The sequence below is a fragment of the Taudactylus pleione genome, unplaced genomic scaffold, assembly GCF_031769625.1.
Source record: "Taudactylus pleione unplaced genomic scaffold, aTauple2 ptg000097l, whole genome shotgun sequence".
NCBI lineage: Eukaryota > Metazoa > Chordata > Amphibia > Anura > Myobatrachidae > Taudactylus > Taudactylus pleione.
The window spans coordinates 604,323-624,205 of NW_028284499.1; the positions used below are offsets into that span (position 1 = coordinate 604,323).

General features: G+C 45.6%; 1 protein-coding gene across 3 annotated transcripts in view; it reads left to right on the forward strand.

The window, feature by feature from the left end:
- Positions 1-19,883, forward strand: part of UBE2J2 (ubiquitin conjugating enzyme E2 J2) — a 30,699-nt gene that overhangs the window by 5,444 nt on the left and 5,372 nt on the right. For all 3 annotated transcript variants that reach the window (XM_088470320.1, XM_088470319.1, XM_088470321.1), the window contains 4 exons: positions 13,956-13,996; positions 14,982-15,084; positions 15,311-15,449; positions 17,371-17,451. In XM_088470320.1, the coding sequence (XP_088326446.1) occupies positions 13,956-13,996; positions 14,982-15,084; positions 15,311-15,449; positions 17,371-17,451 (364 nt within the window). The remainder of the gene's footprint in view (positions 1-13,955; positions 13,997-14,981; positions 15,085-15,310; positions 15,450-17,370; positions 17,452-19,883) is intronic.

The window sequence follows — 19,883 nt, forward strand, 5'->3', positions numbered from 1 at the left end:
GCAGAGCTGTTCAATTCACTGTGCTGTTTAGTCGGACTAATGATTTCTCCTCGCACTGTCCTATGGGTGCGAGGTGAAATATGTCTAAAGTGCCAGCCACAAGGCTGATTTCCGGCTTAGCGCGGCGCTAACAGCCACGCGGCTTGCACTTTAGTCGCGGTTCTCGCGTCTAAACCCCCAGGTTAAGTTGCTTGAACCGGCATTCTCCGACTTAACTACTTCCCGTCTGAGTAAACCTCGCAGTGAATCGAATAGATCCGGGAGCTCCCTCCTGGCACTATTCAATTCACACTGAATTGAATCAACCCCATAAGGTCTTGGTGGGAATCAGTCTGAAAACTCCAGTGCTCTGATGCAGCAATGCTAACCATTGTGCCACTGTGAGTGATACTTTACAGCAGGCATGTCAAACTCGCCCCTACGGGCCGTATGCAGCCCAAAGAAACATTTTATGCGGCCCAAGAGTGTGAGCCCAAATACATATATTATGCGGCCCAGTCACGCCTGCCGCTATCTGAGCTCAGATCGCGGCAGGGGTAACGGGGCCACAATATTTGTGTTTACTCTATTTAAAATTTGGAACGCTGGTCTCTGAAGAGTTCAGAGACCAAAGAAGCCTCTGATCACTTCAGAGGCCAGTGATCCCAGTGATGCAGTTCGCGGGTGACGTCTACTTAGATCCAGTCAGCAGCAGCGTCTTTACGGGAGCGGTGGCCAGTGTGAAGAGAGGTAAGTAAGAGAGAGGTAAGTACTGCACAGGGGAGTGGGAGCCTGTTCTATACTGGGAAGGGACACAGCATAAGGGGCATTACTGGGGCACTGCGTAAGGGGCTCTAATACAGGGGGCACTGCTTAAGTGGCACTACTTGGGGCACTGCGTAGGGGGCACTGCATAAGGGGTTCTAATACAGGGAGCATTGCATAAGGGGCACAACTACAGTGGTATTGCATAAGGGGCACTACTACCGGGAGCACTGCATTGGTTTTTATTAATAACCCTTTCAAAATTGCATATAAGACTTTTTTTTTTTTTTTTTTCTTGTGGCCCACATACTCTTAGGGCACGATTCAATTCAGCGCGATGTAAATAGCGCCGGGAGATAGCTCCCGGAGCTATTCAATTCATCGCGCTGTTAGGTCGGGGGAAGGCTCGTTATCGCACCTTAAACAGGGTGTTTAGGCGCAATAACGGGCATTCCCCGACCTAACTTCCCGGCGCGAGGCTGTTTCCCCGGCGCTAAGGGCAGAAAACAGCCTCGCGCCGGGACTTTTGTCGGATTTCTTCTCTCATCCCCGGAGGGATGAGAGAAGAAATCATTAGTCGTACTTGCCAGTGCGGTGTATTGAGTAGCTCCGGGAGCTCACTCCCGGAGCTATTTACATTGCGCTAAATAGAATCGAGCCCTTAGACCTTGAATATTCGGCTTGGTTGGTATTTTGAGTTTGACATGCCTGCTTTACAGTATATATCAGGCAGCTGATGTTCCGGATGAAGTACCCGGATTATGTTAGGAGGCTGTTGCTATCTACACTTTGTGAGTTTGTGTATTTTTTTTTCCCATTATGTTGTGGCTTCGATCTCTTTTCTAGTCTTTCCTGGACAGATGACCTTTATCTCTGCATCCCTAGTCATTTGTTAAACAATAAGTTGGAACGTGTATAAAGACCAAATAATGTTGACACAGGATCATTTGTGCAGTAATGTGTTTACAGATTTGTGTGTGTGATTTGGGGTGTCCTGTAATGACTGCTCCACTACTTGCTAAGTCTACAGTTTCTGGAACCTGGAATTGTTCCTGTGCTCTGTGTCACACAGATCTGTCAGTCACGTGATGTCTCACTTCCCCATAATTGCTGGCTGACCCAGGCAGTGTGTGAGAGTTCCACAGAGCTGAGGCTCATTCCGAGAAGTACTGGGATGATTGTGTAATGTATAAATCTGTGCTCCGATATTGACATTAACATCCGTTTGGATATAAATGTTGCATTGGCGCAGCAGTGTAATGTCAGTTATGTTTTACAGTACATTAATGAGAAACGAAAAAACTAAAACTGCATCAAGGTCAGAGAAAAGTGACATGTACACAAACTCGTATGAGGAGTAAACAGTCCCACAGGGCATGTGGGTTTATAGAGGGTTGTTTACTAAACACAAACCACATTTGTCTGTGTTCATTATTGTGACTGTTGTATCTATTGTGTCCATGCAGATTTGTCACTGTTGGTCCTGTCTGTTTTGTTTTGCTCCCGAAGGTTCACGCCTTTAATCCTACAACATTGCCTGTAAAAAAGAAAAAAATGTAATATTTGTTCTACTTTTGAGTTGTTTTGAAAATGTGCTTATTTATAGTGGCAAACATACAATAAGGAATTACAGATGCACAACTCCAACATTATTCATTATATATTAATAATACATATAGCAACAGAATTTTGCAAATAAGAGGTTTTGGCATAATCATGGCCATGGTTATGGGCCTACCCACTGCGCCCTTTCCTGTTTCAGCATAACAATGCCCCCATGCACAAAGTGCGGTTCAGTGAAAAATGATTAGAGTTTGGTGTGGAAAAACTTGACTGGCCTGGGAAGAGTCCTGACCTCACTAATGCTCCTGTGGCTGAATGGGTGCAAATACCTGCTGACATGTTCCAAAATCTAGTGGAAAGCCCTCCCAGAAGAATGGAGGGTGTACAGACGGGTACACACGGAGCGATGTGTACAGGTACGATATGACAGGCCGACATGTTTTACCTTGGGTACATATTAGAACGAGGTAATAAACGAAGGGCGTCCTTCATTACCTGCAATAGGCCAACATGTTGTAGCGGCATGCGATATCCTTTTGTTGGACGTGCAGCGCTGGCCAATGGGACGATACAGCATGCGACCACGGCCATACACACTGAGCGACGAGGCCGATATGTTGTTCCGATTTGTCCGGAAACGACATATTGTGCTGACATCGTCTGTGTGTCCCCAGCTTTAGGGCAGTGTAGGAGGGCTCCAGCTCCATATTAGGGCCATATTCAATTAGATGTGAAAAGTCTGTTGCCTGACTTTTCGCAAACATCAGAAGTTTTGGTTGCGAAAGAGTATCAATTCCAAATCGGCAAAAACGAAGTGAGTGAAAAGTGCTGTCATTTTTGGGGAAATCAGCCTGACACCCCCCTAAAGATGCTGTGACATGGGGGTCCACTATGGGTATTCCCAAATAGCCCTGCTGTAGGGGCTTTTTAGAAGTTTGTCCCCCAACTTTTTTTTTTTTCTCTCTCAAAACGAAAGTATTTTTTGGGGGGTGTCCTGGGAAACTTTTTTTTTTAACAAAAATTTACAGTTTACCTTTGGGGGCACCGTACATGGGGTGATGGGTGGTTTCTGGAAGTATGTACCCAAAAACCCCAATTCTGAACTTTTTTCCAACACCTATTCATAGGTGATACTTTTTCGCAGGGTTCAAACCATTGACTTTCCGCACCGGCGAAAAGTCGGAAGAATTGAATATGGGGATAAGTCCAGATTGGTGAAAATGATGTAATCTGCGAAAAAGCATTGCTGATAACGGCTTTTCGCCGGCAATTGAATATGGCCCTTAATGTGCATGGTTTTGGAATGAGGTGTTCAGCAAGCACATATGAGTGCGAATTCTCTATGTACTTCAGGGTCCATAGGGTATCCACAGGATACCTTGGGGTATAGGTGTGACGTCAGTCATCGGGCACCATAGAGTTAAGCTTTCAGCCTCCCAGGATGCACTAGGGTCCCCCTCCTATACCCCGCCCCCGAGCCAAGGCACCTCAGTTTAGTTTGGTGCCTTGCCGGAGTCGGGTGCACCTGTCGGAGTGGGGGCTAGAAGAGCCCCTGAAGCTTTCTTCTATGCAGCTGTGGCTGCACATCTGGATGTACAGCATGGACAGTCAGTCCTGACGTCCATGCTGTCTTCCCTACACCCCCGCCGGTACCGATCCGGGGATGCTGGTGAGCATCTGGGGTCACAGCTAGCGGTGACCCCAGATGTTCCGGACCATGGCCGGATTCAAGGGGGACAAAGGTATGCAGCGGGGTCCCGCGGTGGGTCCCCGCTGATCACATGGTCCTGAGTCCCCAGGCAGGGGGCTCCCTGGGGACTGGCTGCAGCGTGGAGCCAGGCGACCAACCTACGCTTCCACTACCCCCTGGGACAGCGGACCGCTTGAGCGGTAGCGCTGCGGCGTCCCAGGGGTTAAATGCATGCCAGGGGAGCGCGCCTTCCCTGTCTCACAGCCGGCGCCTCCCCCGCTGCACACAGCCCTCTCTGCACGCTGCCGACTGGTCCTGCGGCAGCGCTCCTCCCCCAGGCCAGCCTCCTCTCTGCTCCTCGGCGGCCATCTTCCTCTGAACGCATGGTGAACGCTGGAAGCCTGGACGGAAGCATCGCGGTCTGGGTCCCCCCGCATACCTCTCCTCCGATTTGGGTCAGGTCTGTGTATGCTGCGCTGTGTCCTACCAGGCCCTGTGTCTGCGTAGTTGATTGATCAGCGCTGTTAGTGCAGGAATTGATATTTCTTTGCATTGTATGTGACTGTGCTAGCGCTGCTGCCTGTAACTTTTCTTCTAAACTGTCAGCTTTATTACTATCCCTGTTCTTTCTGCTAAGCCCTTGCGGGGCGGTGCTGCAGGGTGGTCTCTCGCCTATTTGATATATAATTGGTGAGAGGGGTCACATACTTGGTGCCATCATGTCTGAAAGTGATTTTCCTCTCCGGCTACAGTGTACTACGTGTAAAGTACCGTTAGCGGAGGGCCTCTACCGGCAGTGTTTGTCCATGGCGCGGCCTCTTACGGTTACAGCACCGGTACAGGAGCCGCCCTGGGCTTGTTTCGCTCAGGCGCTTACAACCTTAGTGGGCCAGTTAGCGCCGCAACCCGCGTTTACTCCGATGGGTTTGTCCCAGCAGTCAGTGGTGTCGTCACCCATGCAGGGTTTCCCACGACAATTGGTGGTACCCCACAGTCTCCCTATTTCCCCGCTCCCGGTTTCTCAGGAGCCGGCGTGGGTTAGCTCCCTGACGAGTTCTGTACAGCACTTGTCGGATGTGTTGCAAGGGGAGTCTGTGATCCGGCCACATAAACGGCCGGTGGCGTCTCTGTCGGCTCCTTATGAGGATGACGAGGGGACGTCTGATGATGGGGAGATTCTGGATCCTTACGATCAGGAACCTCTCCATACTAAGGACGCTGACGCTAAGTCCAAGGTATATATTCCTGGACTTATTCGGGCAGTCCGCACAGCCTTTGTGATTGAGGACGAAGTTCCCCAAGCGGCTAAATCAAGTACGCCTTTTTTAAAGATGTGAAAGGCGATGCCACAGTCTTTCCTCTTTCAGGTCAGTTAGTGGACCATTTAGAGGAGGCGTGGAAATAGCCTGGCAAAAGATACCAGCCGCAGAGGCGCCTGGCGGTGGCTTACCCGCTCGCGGATAATTATTTTGCAAAGTGGGAATCCCCTCCACAGGTGGATTCTCACGTGACCCGTCTTGTCCGTAGTGCCACATTGCCGATGCCATCCATGTCCTCCCTTAAGGACCGCAAGGTGGAGATCTGCCTGAAGTCCGCTTATTCCCTTGCGGGGGGGGCAGCACGACCGGCTATGGCCATTTGCTGGGTTGCCAGAGCGATGGAGCGCTGGGCGGATTCATTAGAGGCATCTTTTGATTCCGACTGTCCGGCCGAACAGGCGGAGTTGATTGGTAATCTCCGTGATTCGGCCACTTATATCAACGAGGCGGCCTTAGACATTAGTACTCTGGTGTCTAGAATTTCTTCAGCAGCGGTGGCTGCTCGTCGCACCTTGTGGCTGCGATCCTGGAAGGCAGACGCAGATTCCAAAAGGGGTCTGGAGGCGTTGCCATTTACCGGAGAAGTTCTCTTCGGTCCGGATCTGGATAAGATTGTGGCCACGCTGGCGGCAGCCAATCGGCTTGTCTCCCGTCGGCCGCTGCCCCTTCTGGTTCTGGACCATCGTCCTTTCGGTCATCTAGGGCCCAGGGCAGGCCCAAACCACAGTCTTTTCCTCGACGGGCTGGCCCTAAGAAATCAGCCAAGCCCCGGAAGCGGGCATGGAGTACCAGACGTCCGGCCCCCAAGCCAGATGACAAGCCTGCGGCCTGACGGTCCGGGCCTCCCTTTGGGGGATCCCAGGGGGGGAGGCCGCCTGCTGCAGTTCGCCCAATGTTGGTCGGTCACTACGACAGACACTTGGGTTCTCGAGGTGGTCTCCCACGGGTACGCCCTCTCCTTCCGGCACAGACCCCCGGCTCGATTCTTCACCACGGGTCTACCATCAGACCGGAACAAGGCTACGGAGCTGCGGAAGGTATTGCACACTATGCTCCAGGCTGGAGTTATAGTGCCTGTTCCATTCTCCCAGAGGGGCCAGGGTTTCTATTCAAATCTTTTTTTGGTACAGAAACCCAATGGGTCGTATCGTCCGATTCTCAACCTCAATGCTCTCAACAGGTCTTTGCGGGTACCGAAGTTTCGGATGGAGACCCTACGGTCCATCATTCTGGCGCTGGAACCTGGGGACTACATGGTGTCATTGGACATACAGGACGCTTACCTGCATGTCCCTATTCTTTTGCGCCATCAACAGTTCCTCAGGTTTGCAATCCGCAGCGACCACTTCCAGTTTCGGGCATTACCTTTTGGCCTGGCGACAGCACCACGTGTGTTCACCAAGGTGATGGCGGTCATGGCGGCTTCTCTGCGGCTGCAGGGAGTCGGCATGTTGCCGTACTTGGACGACCTTTTATTGATGGCAGGATCTCCAGAGCTCCTTCTACGCCACTTGGGCCTGACCATTGTGCTACTGCAACGGCACGGCTGGATAATCAACTGGCAGAAGTCCACTCTAATCCCGTCTCGGAGGATTCTGCACCTCGGAGCCTTATTGGACTCGGGACAGCAAAGGATCTTTGTGACGGAGGAAAAGATCTCTGCTTTACAGTCGAGGGTGCGCAGTTGTCTGCTCAGTCGCCGGGTGTCTCTACACTCGGCAATGAGGTTACTGGGCTCCATGGTGTCGGTGTTCGACATGGTGGAATATGCCCAGTTTCACTCCAGACCTCTGCAGCACCTGATTCTGTCCAAGTGGAACGGGCTGCCACAGTCTCTGAACTACCAGACAATTGTGCTCACCCCGGAGGTTCGCCTGGTCGTAACAGACGACCCATCTCAGCGGGGGACGTCCGTTCTGGGTTCCAAATTGGGTCCTGTTGCCAACGGACGCCAGTCTTCGGGGCTGGGGAGCAGTTTCGGGTCCACACTTGTTCCAGGGCAGGTGGACGCCGACAGAAGCGGAGCTTCCAATCAATATCTTGGAACTCCGTGCGGTCTTCAATGCTCTCCAGCAGGCACATCGGATTCTCCAGGGTCGCCCGGTACAGGTCCAGTCGGACAACGCTACCACCGTGGCCTACATAAACAGGCAAGGAGAAACACGCAAGGAGGAACCCGAAGTCGGGCGGCTCTCGTGGAGGTCTCTCGGATCCTGGTATGGGCGGAGCGCAATCTTCCGGCCATACCAGCGCTCTTCATCCCGGGAGTGCTAAATTGGGAGGCGGACTTTCTAAGTCGCCAGGACGTTCATCCGGGGGAATGGTCCCTGCACCCGGACGTTTTTCAACTGCTGGTGGACAGATGGGGTCTTCCAGAGATCGACCTCATGGCGTCCCGGCACAACAACAAGCTGCCGGTGTACGGGTCTCGCACAAGAGACGAAGGGGCGTCTCTGGTGGATGCTCTGTCCGTCCGGTGGACGTTCCGGTTCGCATACCTGTTCCCTCCGGTCTCCGGACCTGACTCTGCTGTCCTTGACGGCGTGGCTGTTGAGACGGCCATGCTGAGGTCCCGGGGGTTTTCCAGCTCTGTAGTGCGTACCATGTTGCGAGCTCGGAAACCGTCTTCCGCGAGGTTATACCATCGTGTGTGGCATATGTTCTTCCAGTGGTGTCGACCGAGAGGTTATGCACCGCGGGAGTTTCGTCTGTCTCGGATTCTCGCCTTCCTGCAAGCGGGACTAGATCATGGGCTTCGCCTTGCTTCTTTGAAGGTACAGGTTTCGGCCCTGTCTGTCTGGTTTCACCGTAGGATTGCTACAATCCCAGATGTGCGCACCTTTATGCAAGGTGTTCTCCGCATTCATCCGCCCTTTGTTCCACCTGTGGCGCCTTGGGATTTGGCTGTGGTCCTGAGGGCTTTCCAAGGACCGCCGTTTGAACCACTGGGCTCAGTGGATCTTAAATGGCTGATAGCTAAGACTGTTTTCCTTCTGGCTATTGCTTCGGCCAGACATGTTTCTGATTTAGGGGCTCTTTCTTGTAGATCCCCTTTCTTGGTTTTTCATGGGAACAGGGCAGTGCTCCGCACTCGGCCCGAGTTTCTTCCCAAAGTTGTTTCCCTGTTTCATGTTAACGAGGAAATCGTTGTTCCGGCCTTTAACTCACCTTTGTCTTTCAGTGGGTGAGGCCACTTTGGATGTTGTGCGGGCCTTAAGGACTTATGTTGACCGCACTTCTTCGTTTAGGAAGTCGGACGCCTTGTTTGTCCTCTATGGCTTCCATAAAAAGGGTTGGCCTGCTTCAAAGCAAACTTTGGCAGCCTGGATCCGTATGGCTATTTCTGAAGCTTATCTTCATGAAGGCCTGCCGGCTCATTCCACTAGGTCTGTGGGTCCTTCGTGGGCAGCTCGACGTGGTGCCTCTGCAGTCCAGATCTGCAAGGCTGCTACGTGGTCCTCTGTCCATACCTTCGTGAGGTATTACAGGTTTGACACCTTCGCCTCTCAGGATGCTTCCTTCGGGCGGTGGATTCTCCTTTCTGCACAGGAGCGTCCCCACCCTTAAAGGATACTGCTTTGGGACATCCCCAAGGTATCCTGTGGATACCCTATGGATCCTGAAGTAGAAAATATGAGATATGGTAAGAACTTACCCTTGTTATCTCTCTTTCTACGAAGTCCATAGGGTTCCACAGGACTCCCGCCCTGTCGCACCTGTGCTGCAGATGGGCTTTGCTCTGGTCACCGGTTTTTCAGTCTCCCTCTGGTGAGAATGTGATTCTTGTGTGTCCAGATCTTTTTTTTTTTCTCTCTTCCTTCTCCTCCTCCGGCCTATGGCTTGGTAACTAACTGAGGTGCCTTGGCTCGGGGGCGGGGTATAGGAGGGGGACCCTAGTGCATCCTGGGAGGCTGAAAGCTTAACTCTATGGTGCCCGGTGACTGACGTCACACCTATACCCCAAGGTATCCTGTGGAACCCTATGGACTTCGTAGAAATAGAGATAACAAGGGTAAGTTCTTACCATATCTCATATTTTTAATAAAAAATAAATATATATATATATATATATATATATATATATATATAAAAATCTCACATGGCCATGCATTCACACCAGCATGATGAATACCAACTTGTTACCTTATTGTCAGAGGTGTGTGTGGTGGTGGTTGTTTTTCTTAGCAGGTAGCATATACATATTTATACACACAAGTATTCTCATCCAAAAACAGATACTCTAGACATTTTTGAGTTTTATAGTCATCCCGGGATATTGTTTCTAGATTTTCTTTGTTCTTGTGGATAGGGGAACCTGAAGGGGAAGTTTCGGGAAGGATGGGTACTAATATAGATCCCATAGAGCTTTCTGGTAAAGAGCTTCCATAAACTGAGCTGGTTTCTTCAGACTGCATGAAACGTATGGACTGAACTATTGGTCAGGCTGGTGATGTATGCACGGAGAGATGATTCACTGTGGCTTTTCCAGTTACAAGGTGTGGCTATTAACGAACAAGATTTTTATTTTTATTTTTTTTCAGGACGTTCAACATTTTCACGGCCGTCATTAAATCTTTTGTGCCACGAAAACACAAGTGTTAATGACAATCTGCCCCATAAGCCTCTGTTAGCATACGGAAAGATTTGGGGGGCATTTTGTTCAATTAAGCTAAAAATTTTAAGTTAACACATTGTTCTACTTTTGAAATAAGAGTCTTTGACTCACTTCGTATGAGCAGTTTAGTATTGTGTTGCTATGGGGCATATTCAATTAGATGTGCGAATAGCAAAAATTACCGCACCTGCGGGGTTTTTACCTGCAGGTGCGGGACTTTTGCTATTAGGTGCAGGGTATGTGCTATTTTGAGCGCCGGGAAGTTTTTATTTTTGTTTTTGTTTTTTAAATTTTATTTTTTGACCACCTCCAGAGCAAGTCTAATTTTTTTTTCCTAAAATCGTTAATTGTAGGAAAAATCAGCAGGACTTGCTCTGGTACCCCGAGCGGCACCCCCCCTGAAGACAAATTAAGCAACTGGAAGTTTCCAATTAACTTAATTAGTCCTTAATTAACCTTCCGAAACAGTGTCTTCTTCCTCCAGTGTCGGAACCAGTCTCCTTCAGCAGAGTGAGTATGCCAGTGCTTGTGCGTTGCTCCTCCCAAAATTATAAAACAGATTAATTTGGTGCCTAACCTATTGGCAACGCATTCAGTTTAAGCTGCTGCTTCAACAATGAGAGGCAATTGCTAAACATCAATAAATACAAATTTAAGAAGCACTGCTTACTGGATAATTTATCACACCATCAATATAGTAAAACAGTTCATTAGTTTAGTGATTCAAACACACATGGCATATAATAAAAAAATATATTAAACATTCACTGATTATCCACTTACTAACATAAAGACTGCACTACTAACACATAAACTACTAACTGCTAGTTTGGAGATCAAATTATTAACAACTGTGGGGTGTGCAGCATTTAACCTATTGAGCAATAAGTGGATAGTCAGTGATTTATGTCTTATGTTTTTTTTTATTATATGGCCGTGTGTGTTTTGTTTGTTTTTAATAAATTAACTGTTTTATTATATTGATGGTGTGATAAATTATCCAGTAAGCAACGCTTCTTAAATTTGTATTTATTGACTTGAGCCTCCCAGCAGACACCTCCCCAGTGACAAGATGGAGGGGAGGCCACTGGGAGCCACAGAGACTCCCAGACATGTAAGTATACTTTTTGTCTTTTCACTCGCCGCTGGGTTTTTAGCTCTGAAAACCCAGCAACTATTTTTTTTTTTTTAATTGGATACCGCGGGAGCATGCATACCCGTGGTAATCCAAAATTGGACACAAGGTTTTTACCTTGCGCCCAATTGAATATGCCCCTATGTGTACTAGTTTATTTCTCAGGTGCACCTCTCTGATCAGCACAAGATCTGTGTGTCTCATCCACAGGCATTACCTGCACCCATGAATGGTTACAAGACTTTTTTTCGGCTGTACCCACTCTGTGGCATGCCTTCCCCTTCACAATAAAATTTATAAGACAAGATTTTCCTCTAGTCTCCAAACCTTTAAGTGTTCCCTTAGAAAAAAACTGTTGGACCTACAGCGAAACACGTTAGCTGAAGAACCCCCCCCCACTGGTCCTCTCACATCATATGACTTCCCTCTACTTTCTGGATTAAACCTGGACCAAGCCCCTGGATTTTGCAAACAATTAAACAGTGCCTGGGGTTTGCCAACTTCTTAAGGATATCAAGAACAACAGTACTTGCCACAATTCAAAGCCAAGGGACTTTTACACCTGCATGAATCACGTCCGCTAATTAAGGAACCCCTGCAATTGGCTGTGGTTATTATGCACTGCTGGATCTTCATGCTTGCTAAGTAACTTTATATCCGTCTAAACCTATTTGGGAGGACTACCAGGGACTACCTTCTTTTATATTGCCTTGTGGATTGGACACAACCTGGTACCAGAGGATAGTGGGACATACTCATTTCTAATTATTTTAACTGACTACCATTTCACTTGTTATTGTGTTGTTCATTGCTGCTATGTCTAACTTACACAAATTGCATTAAAATCTTGTTTAAAATGTTGGTTTTTTTTTAGATACTACAACTATTCCGTCTCTGATTATTAATAATGTAGTAGCGCTGTTTTTCTTCTTTATAGATGTTCCCTGAAGACTCACCTCTTCAGATAAGCCTATCAAATTCCAGAACCACCCACAAAACCTCCATGAACTATCCTACTTAATTCCTTCCCCTTTATACAGTCCACACATAACGTTACACACTTTCTTTCTTCGCTTTCACATCCTCCTGACCCTAGGCCAACATTCCTGTCTGAATGCATTATACAGCCCACCAAGAACCTGGGCCGATATGTAATATGTAGCACTTATCCCTGTGTATAAATGTCTATGTAAGCTTGTGAGCAGGGCCTTCTTACCTGTATGTCTGTCTGTTATTATCCAGTCTTGTTTTATTACTATTTTGTTCCCTATTTTAAGCGCAACAGAATACGCTTCCACTATATAAGTAACTATAAATAAATAATAATAAAGATGTAAACTGGGTTTTTCCACCTTTTTTACTTGGGAGGCTTAGCTGTTCCTTATTGTGGAGATGTGACAAAGCCACTCATTGGCTGTCTGGCTATTAACTCATTAGGTTTCTGAGTAAGTCACAGGTGGTTATGTGGTTTTTCAGAGGAAATCACAGGTGGGTTATGTGGTTTTTGTTTGAGGAAACAAGTATTAAGCCAGGGAATTATATGAATGGTAGTTTCTGGTGGTTTCTTTCTCTGTTAGATACAGAAAACCACCAGTAAACTGTACTTGTTACATCTTTGCAGGCCATTACAGTCCGCACATGTCTTACATTAAAACATAGCGATTTGCTTAAAACTAATAAGATTCCCATGTGGTTGCAGCCTCCCAGCCATATAGAGACGTCCGGTCTACACTTACAACTGTTAGGGGGGCATTTATCAATAATCGTATACTCGATACGATATGGGTGCGATACGATCGCATTGCAATATGCGATCATACTGCCCGGATGTATTAAAGGGCACCCGCAGGAACAGGGAGCCGTCCCTGCAATGTGCCGGGAGTGAAGTGACTGAGTCCTCTGCCGGCACTCCTGCACATGCGTGGTGTACAGACCATTACAAGCGCGGTGCCATTGCCAGGGTGTGCTCCTCCGGAACCCTCTCCCGGCTGGTTTTGCAATGTGTAGTCCATAAGCTACAGCAGCATAACACCATGGTAACTCTGACCACATCACATCCCTAGAAATACCTATGGGGGATGCAGCTGTTGTTGGAAATGGAGGAACCACAGCAGATATCTCTGATGCCTGCTGCAGTCCCTTCATAATACATCTGGGGGATACTTAATACTTACGGCTATCCCCCGAAAACTGGTGTTTTTATGAAATATACTGCAAATAGTTAATGATAAATGGGCCCCTTAGTGATTACATACTTTAGGGCAGTTATGTGCAACAGGTTGCCTTCTGATCCTTCATCTGCACCCCCTACCCCCAGCTCTTTCATTTAGCGCCTTCTTGTACATCGCATTGAATTGTCAGATTTAAATGTTTATAACTTGTAACACTTATTAGTCCTACATTACAATGCATGCTGGTACCTAATGACAGAGCGTCATCTGTCTTGATTAAATGGATTCTTATTACTGAGATTATATAATGCACTGACTGTGAAGTGTATCTGTGTGACTGCTTAGAGGTACTCCGTAGACACTTGCTATTCTATACACTGGTACAAAGGTTGAGAAACTGTGGTGTATGTATTATTGTGCGGTTACTTATTCATCTCTTACAGGGGTTGGTTATATAGATAGAACTTTATAGTAGCACAGATACTAGTGGGACAGCTCTCCAATCCATATAACCCTACATATTGTTGTATTAGGCACAATTGATCCATAAGGACTTTAACCCTCAATATCACTTTTTAGGAGTAAAGGTCTTAAAATATTTGGTTTAAATTGATCGTGTTTTAACATGTTAAAATGACTCATCTTGCATTCATCTGTTGCCGTTTTGTGATGGAATAAAAATTGTGAGCTGTGTATTTTTTCTTTATCTGTTGCTTAGGCACTACGTAGTCCGAGGGCCCGAGATGACCCCTTATGAAGGTAAGCTGAAGACACTTTGTTTGTGAGGGTGGGGTTTGTTGTGCGATTTTTATTTTATTTTTTTATATTGTCTTAATTTAAAGTGAGCACAGACATTACTTCTAAAGCTGCATACACCCACAACGATTTAGTAAATGAACAATTTTAGTAAAATCGTTCATTACATTTAGTAAATGAACGATTTTAGTAAACTATAAACGATTTTTGCATATTCCCTTACTGAATATTGTTGTTGGTCAGTCTGACTGAACTACAAATGTGAACGCGCATGAACGATAATCATTCATCGTTTTAACTAAGAAATTTTTTAAATGATATCATTATCGATAATCGTTCAAAAAAATCCTTGTGTATGCACCTTAAGTCAAACTTGCAGTCGTGTAACTACCTCTTATAAAGAAAATAAATAAACAGACCTAAAATCCAAAGTATTTTAAATAGTGATATTTGTCACCTTAAGGCATATGTAATGGCTTCAGCTCTATTATTTGCATTGAATGATAATAAATAAATGTCACCAGGGCCTAATTCTGAGCTGCACACAATGCTGATCAGAGTTGAGCGTTCTTATTTTGGTTTCTTTTGCTATTGTGTGTGAAAATCCCCAAGTACATACTATGCATGTGTCATACTGAGTGTACACACAGAGGCTCAGTTGCGATCTTGACGAACGCTATCAGAAACCTATTTTCTCCACGCAGTCCCTCATCTCCTCAGTTTCTGAATGATGTGTACATATGTTCCAGCTGCACTATTGCTCTGAAAATAGGTTCCAAATGTAGTCCTTTTGTTACAGTAACGCTCGCCCATCACCCCTACAGCTAAAGGGAGGGGGCTCGTTGGGGAGAATATTTTCCTAGTAGGTGGTGCAGCTTTGAAACCTTTTGTGATTCTTTTTAAAGTCAGTCCCTAAATCTAGTTTTACTTTCCTATATAGCGCAAACATTGTCTAATATTGTTTACATTTTTTGTCTATTTCATTCAGGTGGCTACTACCATGGAAAACTAATATTTCCCAGAGAATTCCCATTTAAACCACCTAGTATTTATATGATTACTCCTAACGGGCGGTTTAAATGTAACACACGGTAAGACCACCTCTTACAGCTCTTATCACTGGCTCATAGGTCTCTGGGGTTATACGATTAGAATAATAGTTTAGTTTTTGTTTCTTTTTGTTTTTGGGGGGGGGGTCCTACGTTTATTTACAGTGCTAGATTATTGGCATGCGAGCAAAACTGTTTAATTGATCAAGTTTCAGTAAGAAACCTTGAAAGGGTTCATTTAAAAATGTTTTCTCTTCCCTCCTTATAGCCTCTGCCTTTCAATCACAGACTTCCACCCAGACACATGGAATCCAGCATGGTCAGTATCCACAATCCTCACAGGTCTGCTCAGCTTCATGGTGGAGAAAGGGCCCACATTGGGCAGTATAGAAACCTCAGACTTCACGGTAGGTTCCCCATTTAAACGGATGACTGAAGTGCTTGCCTGTGTTACTAGTAGGCAGGAGGGCACAGGGAAAGACACATGATTTGAAGCAAACATTGTCTAAGATATGCACAGTCAAAAAGGAAGCATGTGCACAGGAAATCTTTGAGTATTTCATCCTTACTGATGCATCAAACCAACAGCTAAAGACCCTCCATCTGGATGAGTATTCCATCCAGATTAGTGGGTGAGATATTGTGTGATGTGATCATGCCCTGGGATTTGTCCAGCTCTAACTCCTTGTATTACTCCTCATCCTTCTCAGGAATTCTTGCTGATACCCCACATGGGCATTGTATGTCAGCAAACTTAAGCTGGGCACACACTGGAGAGCAATATCTGCCCAATATGTCATTTCCGATCGGAACGGCATACCTGCCGGATCGTTCAGTGTGTGTGTGGCCTATTTGCGCACTCCTACGGTTGTTAGCGATATCTTCCGGTCGGCCGTAGAGCAAGGCCAACTTGGCCGATATCGCATGCAGCGTCGTACAAGGTAATGACGGAATGAGGGATCGTTCCGTCCTTCGTTACATTGTTCTGATGTGTACCGCGGATACAACATGTCGGCCGCCATATCATCCGGTTACACATCGCTCCACTGTGTACCTAGCTTAATAAACACTCCATAGAATCATTTGTTTAGGTATTTCTATGTTAAAGCGGTCAGTCATGCCAACCACACTCATTCAGCCTATGTCAAGGCTCTGACAGAACGCAAAGGTATCGGGCTTAGTAAGAGAGCTTGCTTGGTTGATGGCTTCCCAAAATGCTGTCATTTGTATGCACTCTATAAACTGACTACTCCATACTGTGTGACTGATTATTTTTTAATGATGGAAGTGTTTCTTGTTATAATGCATGTAATTAAAGGAAGTATACACTAAGCATAACATTCTAAAAATAACAATCAATGGTTGTTTACCACAGTGGCACTTGGTGTGCATTGACAATTTTCAGAAACCCCTAAGACATAAGTCCTGTGCACAGTTGTCAGGTAAATTCAACTAGCTGTGGGACTTACCGCAGGTTTTTGGCTCCTGGGTTTAGAACCCGGAGCTATTCAAATATTGTACACAGTAATCCCAGAGGGTGCACATAACGCAGATTTCAGAGGGTGCAAAGAGAAATCTGCGTTAATTCAGTATCTATATTCTTTATCTTTACACTTAAAGGCTGTATTGCCACCCATCTTCTGACATTTAATGGAACTAGCAAAACTGGGAAAACATATCTTTGTACCCTTTTAATTTTGTCTGTAAAGGCCAGAATATGTTTGACATACCTGTAGCTTCAAACAAGACACCAAAAAATAATACATTATAAACAAAGGTAGATTATTTTTTTTTTCAGTGCACCACTATCTCTGTAATGTACAGGTTACCATAAATATATGACTGCTATAAGACCTAAACTCCTAAATTGGGCACAGAAGCACTCTAGCCCGCATACATCTGCGATGAATTAGGTTACTTTCCTGATCCCCAGACACCAGAGTCTGTGTATCGGTGAAATTCCATGATTTTCCGATTCTGACCAAAATATGATCATGATCAGCAAATTGGGGATTTTTAACATGAATATTTTCACTGATTCCCCGTCGAATCACCGATAATCAATGTCCGCCGGTCATTGGTTTTTGTCATATTTGGGGAGAGAGAACAGAGCTCTAAACTGCACAACAATCATACAAAACTACAGTAAAATGAGCTAGTAAAATAATTCACACTTTTTGCATTTATCTTATAAAAATCTTATAACATTTTCAAGTTATGATGTACTACTGTACATAAATGAATTTAAAATACTTGATCTGTTTTTTTGGTCACAACATTAAGTTGTGGTGTTTTTTTTTGTTTTTGTTTTTTTTTTCCCCTTTACAGAAACGGCAACTTGCAGCACAAAGCTTAGCATTTAACTTAAAGGATAAAGTTTTCTGTGAGCTGTTTCCAGAAGTAGGAGAGGTAAGGAATATGTATAATAATAATCAAAAAAATACTGTACATCATAATTTCCTATATAGCCGTTCTTTTCTCTAAGCTTTGCACATCTCTTGAAATCATAATTAATTTAGCAAACAGGACATTCAACCACCTCAACTAGTATATGTTTACTCTGTGTTTTAGTATATTGAAAACATCGATCTCACGGCAACTCGCATATATTTAGGTAGAGCAGCCACACTAGGGGTCTCATTCAGACCCAGTCGCAAGCCCCGATGCGTTCGCAACCGGGTCGATGGTTAGCCCTGTGCACGCGCAGCGAATGCGCAAGACCCGGAGCGAGAAACAAACACTCTCGCTCCGATGCTCGCCCCGTTTGGTAGGTGGACCGGGGAGGGCTGAACAAACCGTTTGTGGACAGCCGCATTGACATCAGTGATGTCAGTGGGGAGCTTCCTGCTCTATCAGAGCAGGAAGCACCCTGGGGCTTGCGGTTGATGAGACCCAACCTTAGGGTCTCGTTGCAAGCCCCGATGGTCGCGATGGTCTCGACCATCGCCCTGGTCACTAGCTAAGCTGTGGGTGGTTACCCTCAGCTTAGCTTGCGACCAGGAGGCCGCACAAAAAAAAAAAAAAAGAAGCGCCCGCCCTCATTCAGAGAGAACGATCGCTTCTTGCGACCGCCTCTGAATGAGGGCCTAGGTTCATTTAGCAATGCTGCTGATACTTCATGTGAACCAGCTTATTGCATCTGTGTGTTAGACTGTGACTGATCCCTGTTGTGGTGTTACACTCAGCAATAAGTAGATTGCCTACCTCATAATCTCTCCATAAGCTCCCCATTTCCTTGTACTAGGGCTGCATATATTGTGTGTGTGTGTGTGTGTGTGTGTGTGGCCCCCTTCCCATTTAAACATGTTTAATAAATTGCAAAACTGCAAGCGGAGGAAATTCTTTTTTTCTTTTTCTTTTTTTTTCTTTTTACTTGTTTTTTCCGATTTGTTACAATTCTTTTAGCAATAAAACCAGGATCATTTACTGTAATGATCCATCCAGATAATGTGAATTGGTAGAATGACAGCAAGTTGTCTTGCGATTTTGCTTTTTTTTTTTTTGTCCATTTACAGCTGTTATACACTATCCAATAATCGTTATCGGTCAGTGTATGTGCACAAACAATTGGCCAAGCCCCCCACAAAAAGGTCATTCAAGTTTTTGGATTGCTTTCACCAACATGTTTGATTTGTCAGATCTTCTTGATCCAGCAGATTCGTTCAAATTGTTCAGGTGCATAGGTACAGAAAAATATTTGTAAACCATTATTCACCTGATAAAACTGTCACCATCATGTAGGTGGGCATATGTAAAATGTGTGCGTACCAGAAGTATAGGAGTTTATAATTGGGAGGAAAATGCATGTGGATCACCCCAAATTCTTAACCAGCAGTAACTCTTTCAGCCTATTGCAGGTTACCCTATCGTCAAAGGAAAATACAAAGTGGGGTCCCACCTGATTTCAGGATAACCAGCACTAGACTTTACCAGCCAGGAAACATAGCCTGGAGACCTGCAGTGTGAGGTCCTCCCACCATAGTTCTAAAGGCCCCCATACACTGTGCGATTTTTTTTATTTTTTTATATATATATTTTTTTTTTTTTTACACGATTTGGGCATTTTTAATCGATTGGTCATTCCAATCGTGTAAAAAGTGCAGTATGTGCCCATGATCGCGATGCCGATGCGTGTCCTCGACGCCGTGTATCATCGTAGATCAAGTGAACATGCACAGAAAAAAGATTCCCTCCAGCACACTGCAGCAATATTAGCAAAAATACTCGAATCCTACATAATAGAAATTAAGAGGTATTGGTTGCATACATTTGCAAATATATGATTAAGCGCCGGGCCAGCGTCAAGGCTCCTCTATACCGGCATCCCTAACATTAAGGGGTTCACGTCCAAGGCGCAGAGCAGCCCAAAAGAACCCAGCCAAGGACCACTCCCAGGGCATCACACGAAAAATGGAAGAAAGGTGATAGTGAAGTGTAAAGTATAGATGTGTCAAGATAATCAATAAGTGTTAATATAATAAGAGAGAATTAAAATTACATAAATAAATACAAACAAATGGAAAGGTGATGAAAAAATATCTATGTGAATTAAGTGGTGATGTCCTGAAAAAGGCCCAGCCAGAGCCACTCCGGGGGCCCCACGCCCAAACGCTCACCCCAAAATAATTATTGCTACAAAATAGTAGCACCCACTCTGGGTGATATAATTACAATGAATGTACTGCTTGATAACAGCATATGTATAAGCTGAGAGCTTATACATGTGATTTATTTTTACTATCCTTTACACTTCACTATCACCTTTTTTTCCCCTTTTCGTGTGATACCCTGTTGATGGTCCTTGGCTGGAATTTTTTGGGGTGCCTTGCTTCTCGGACGTG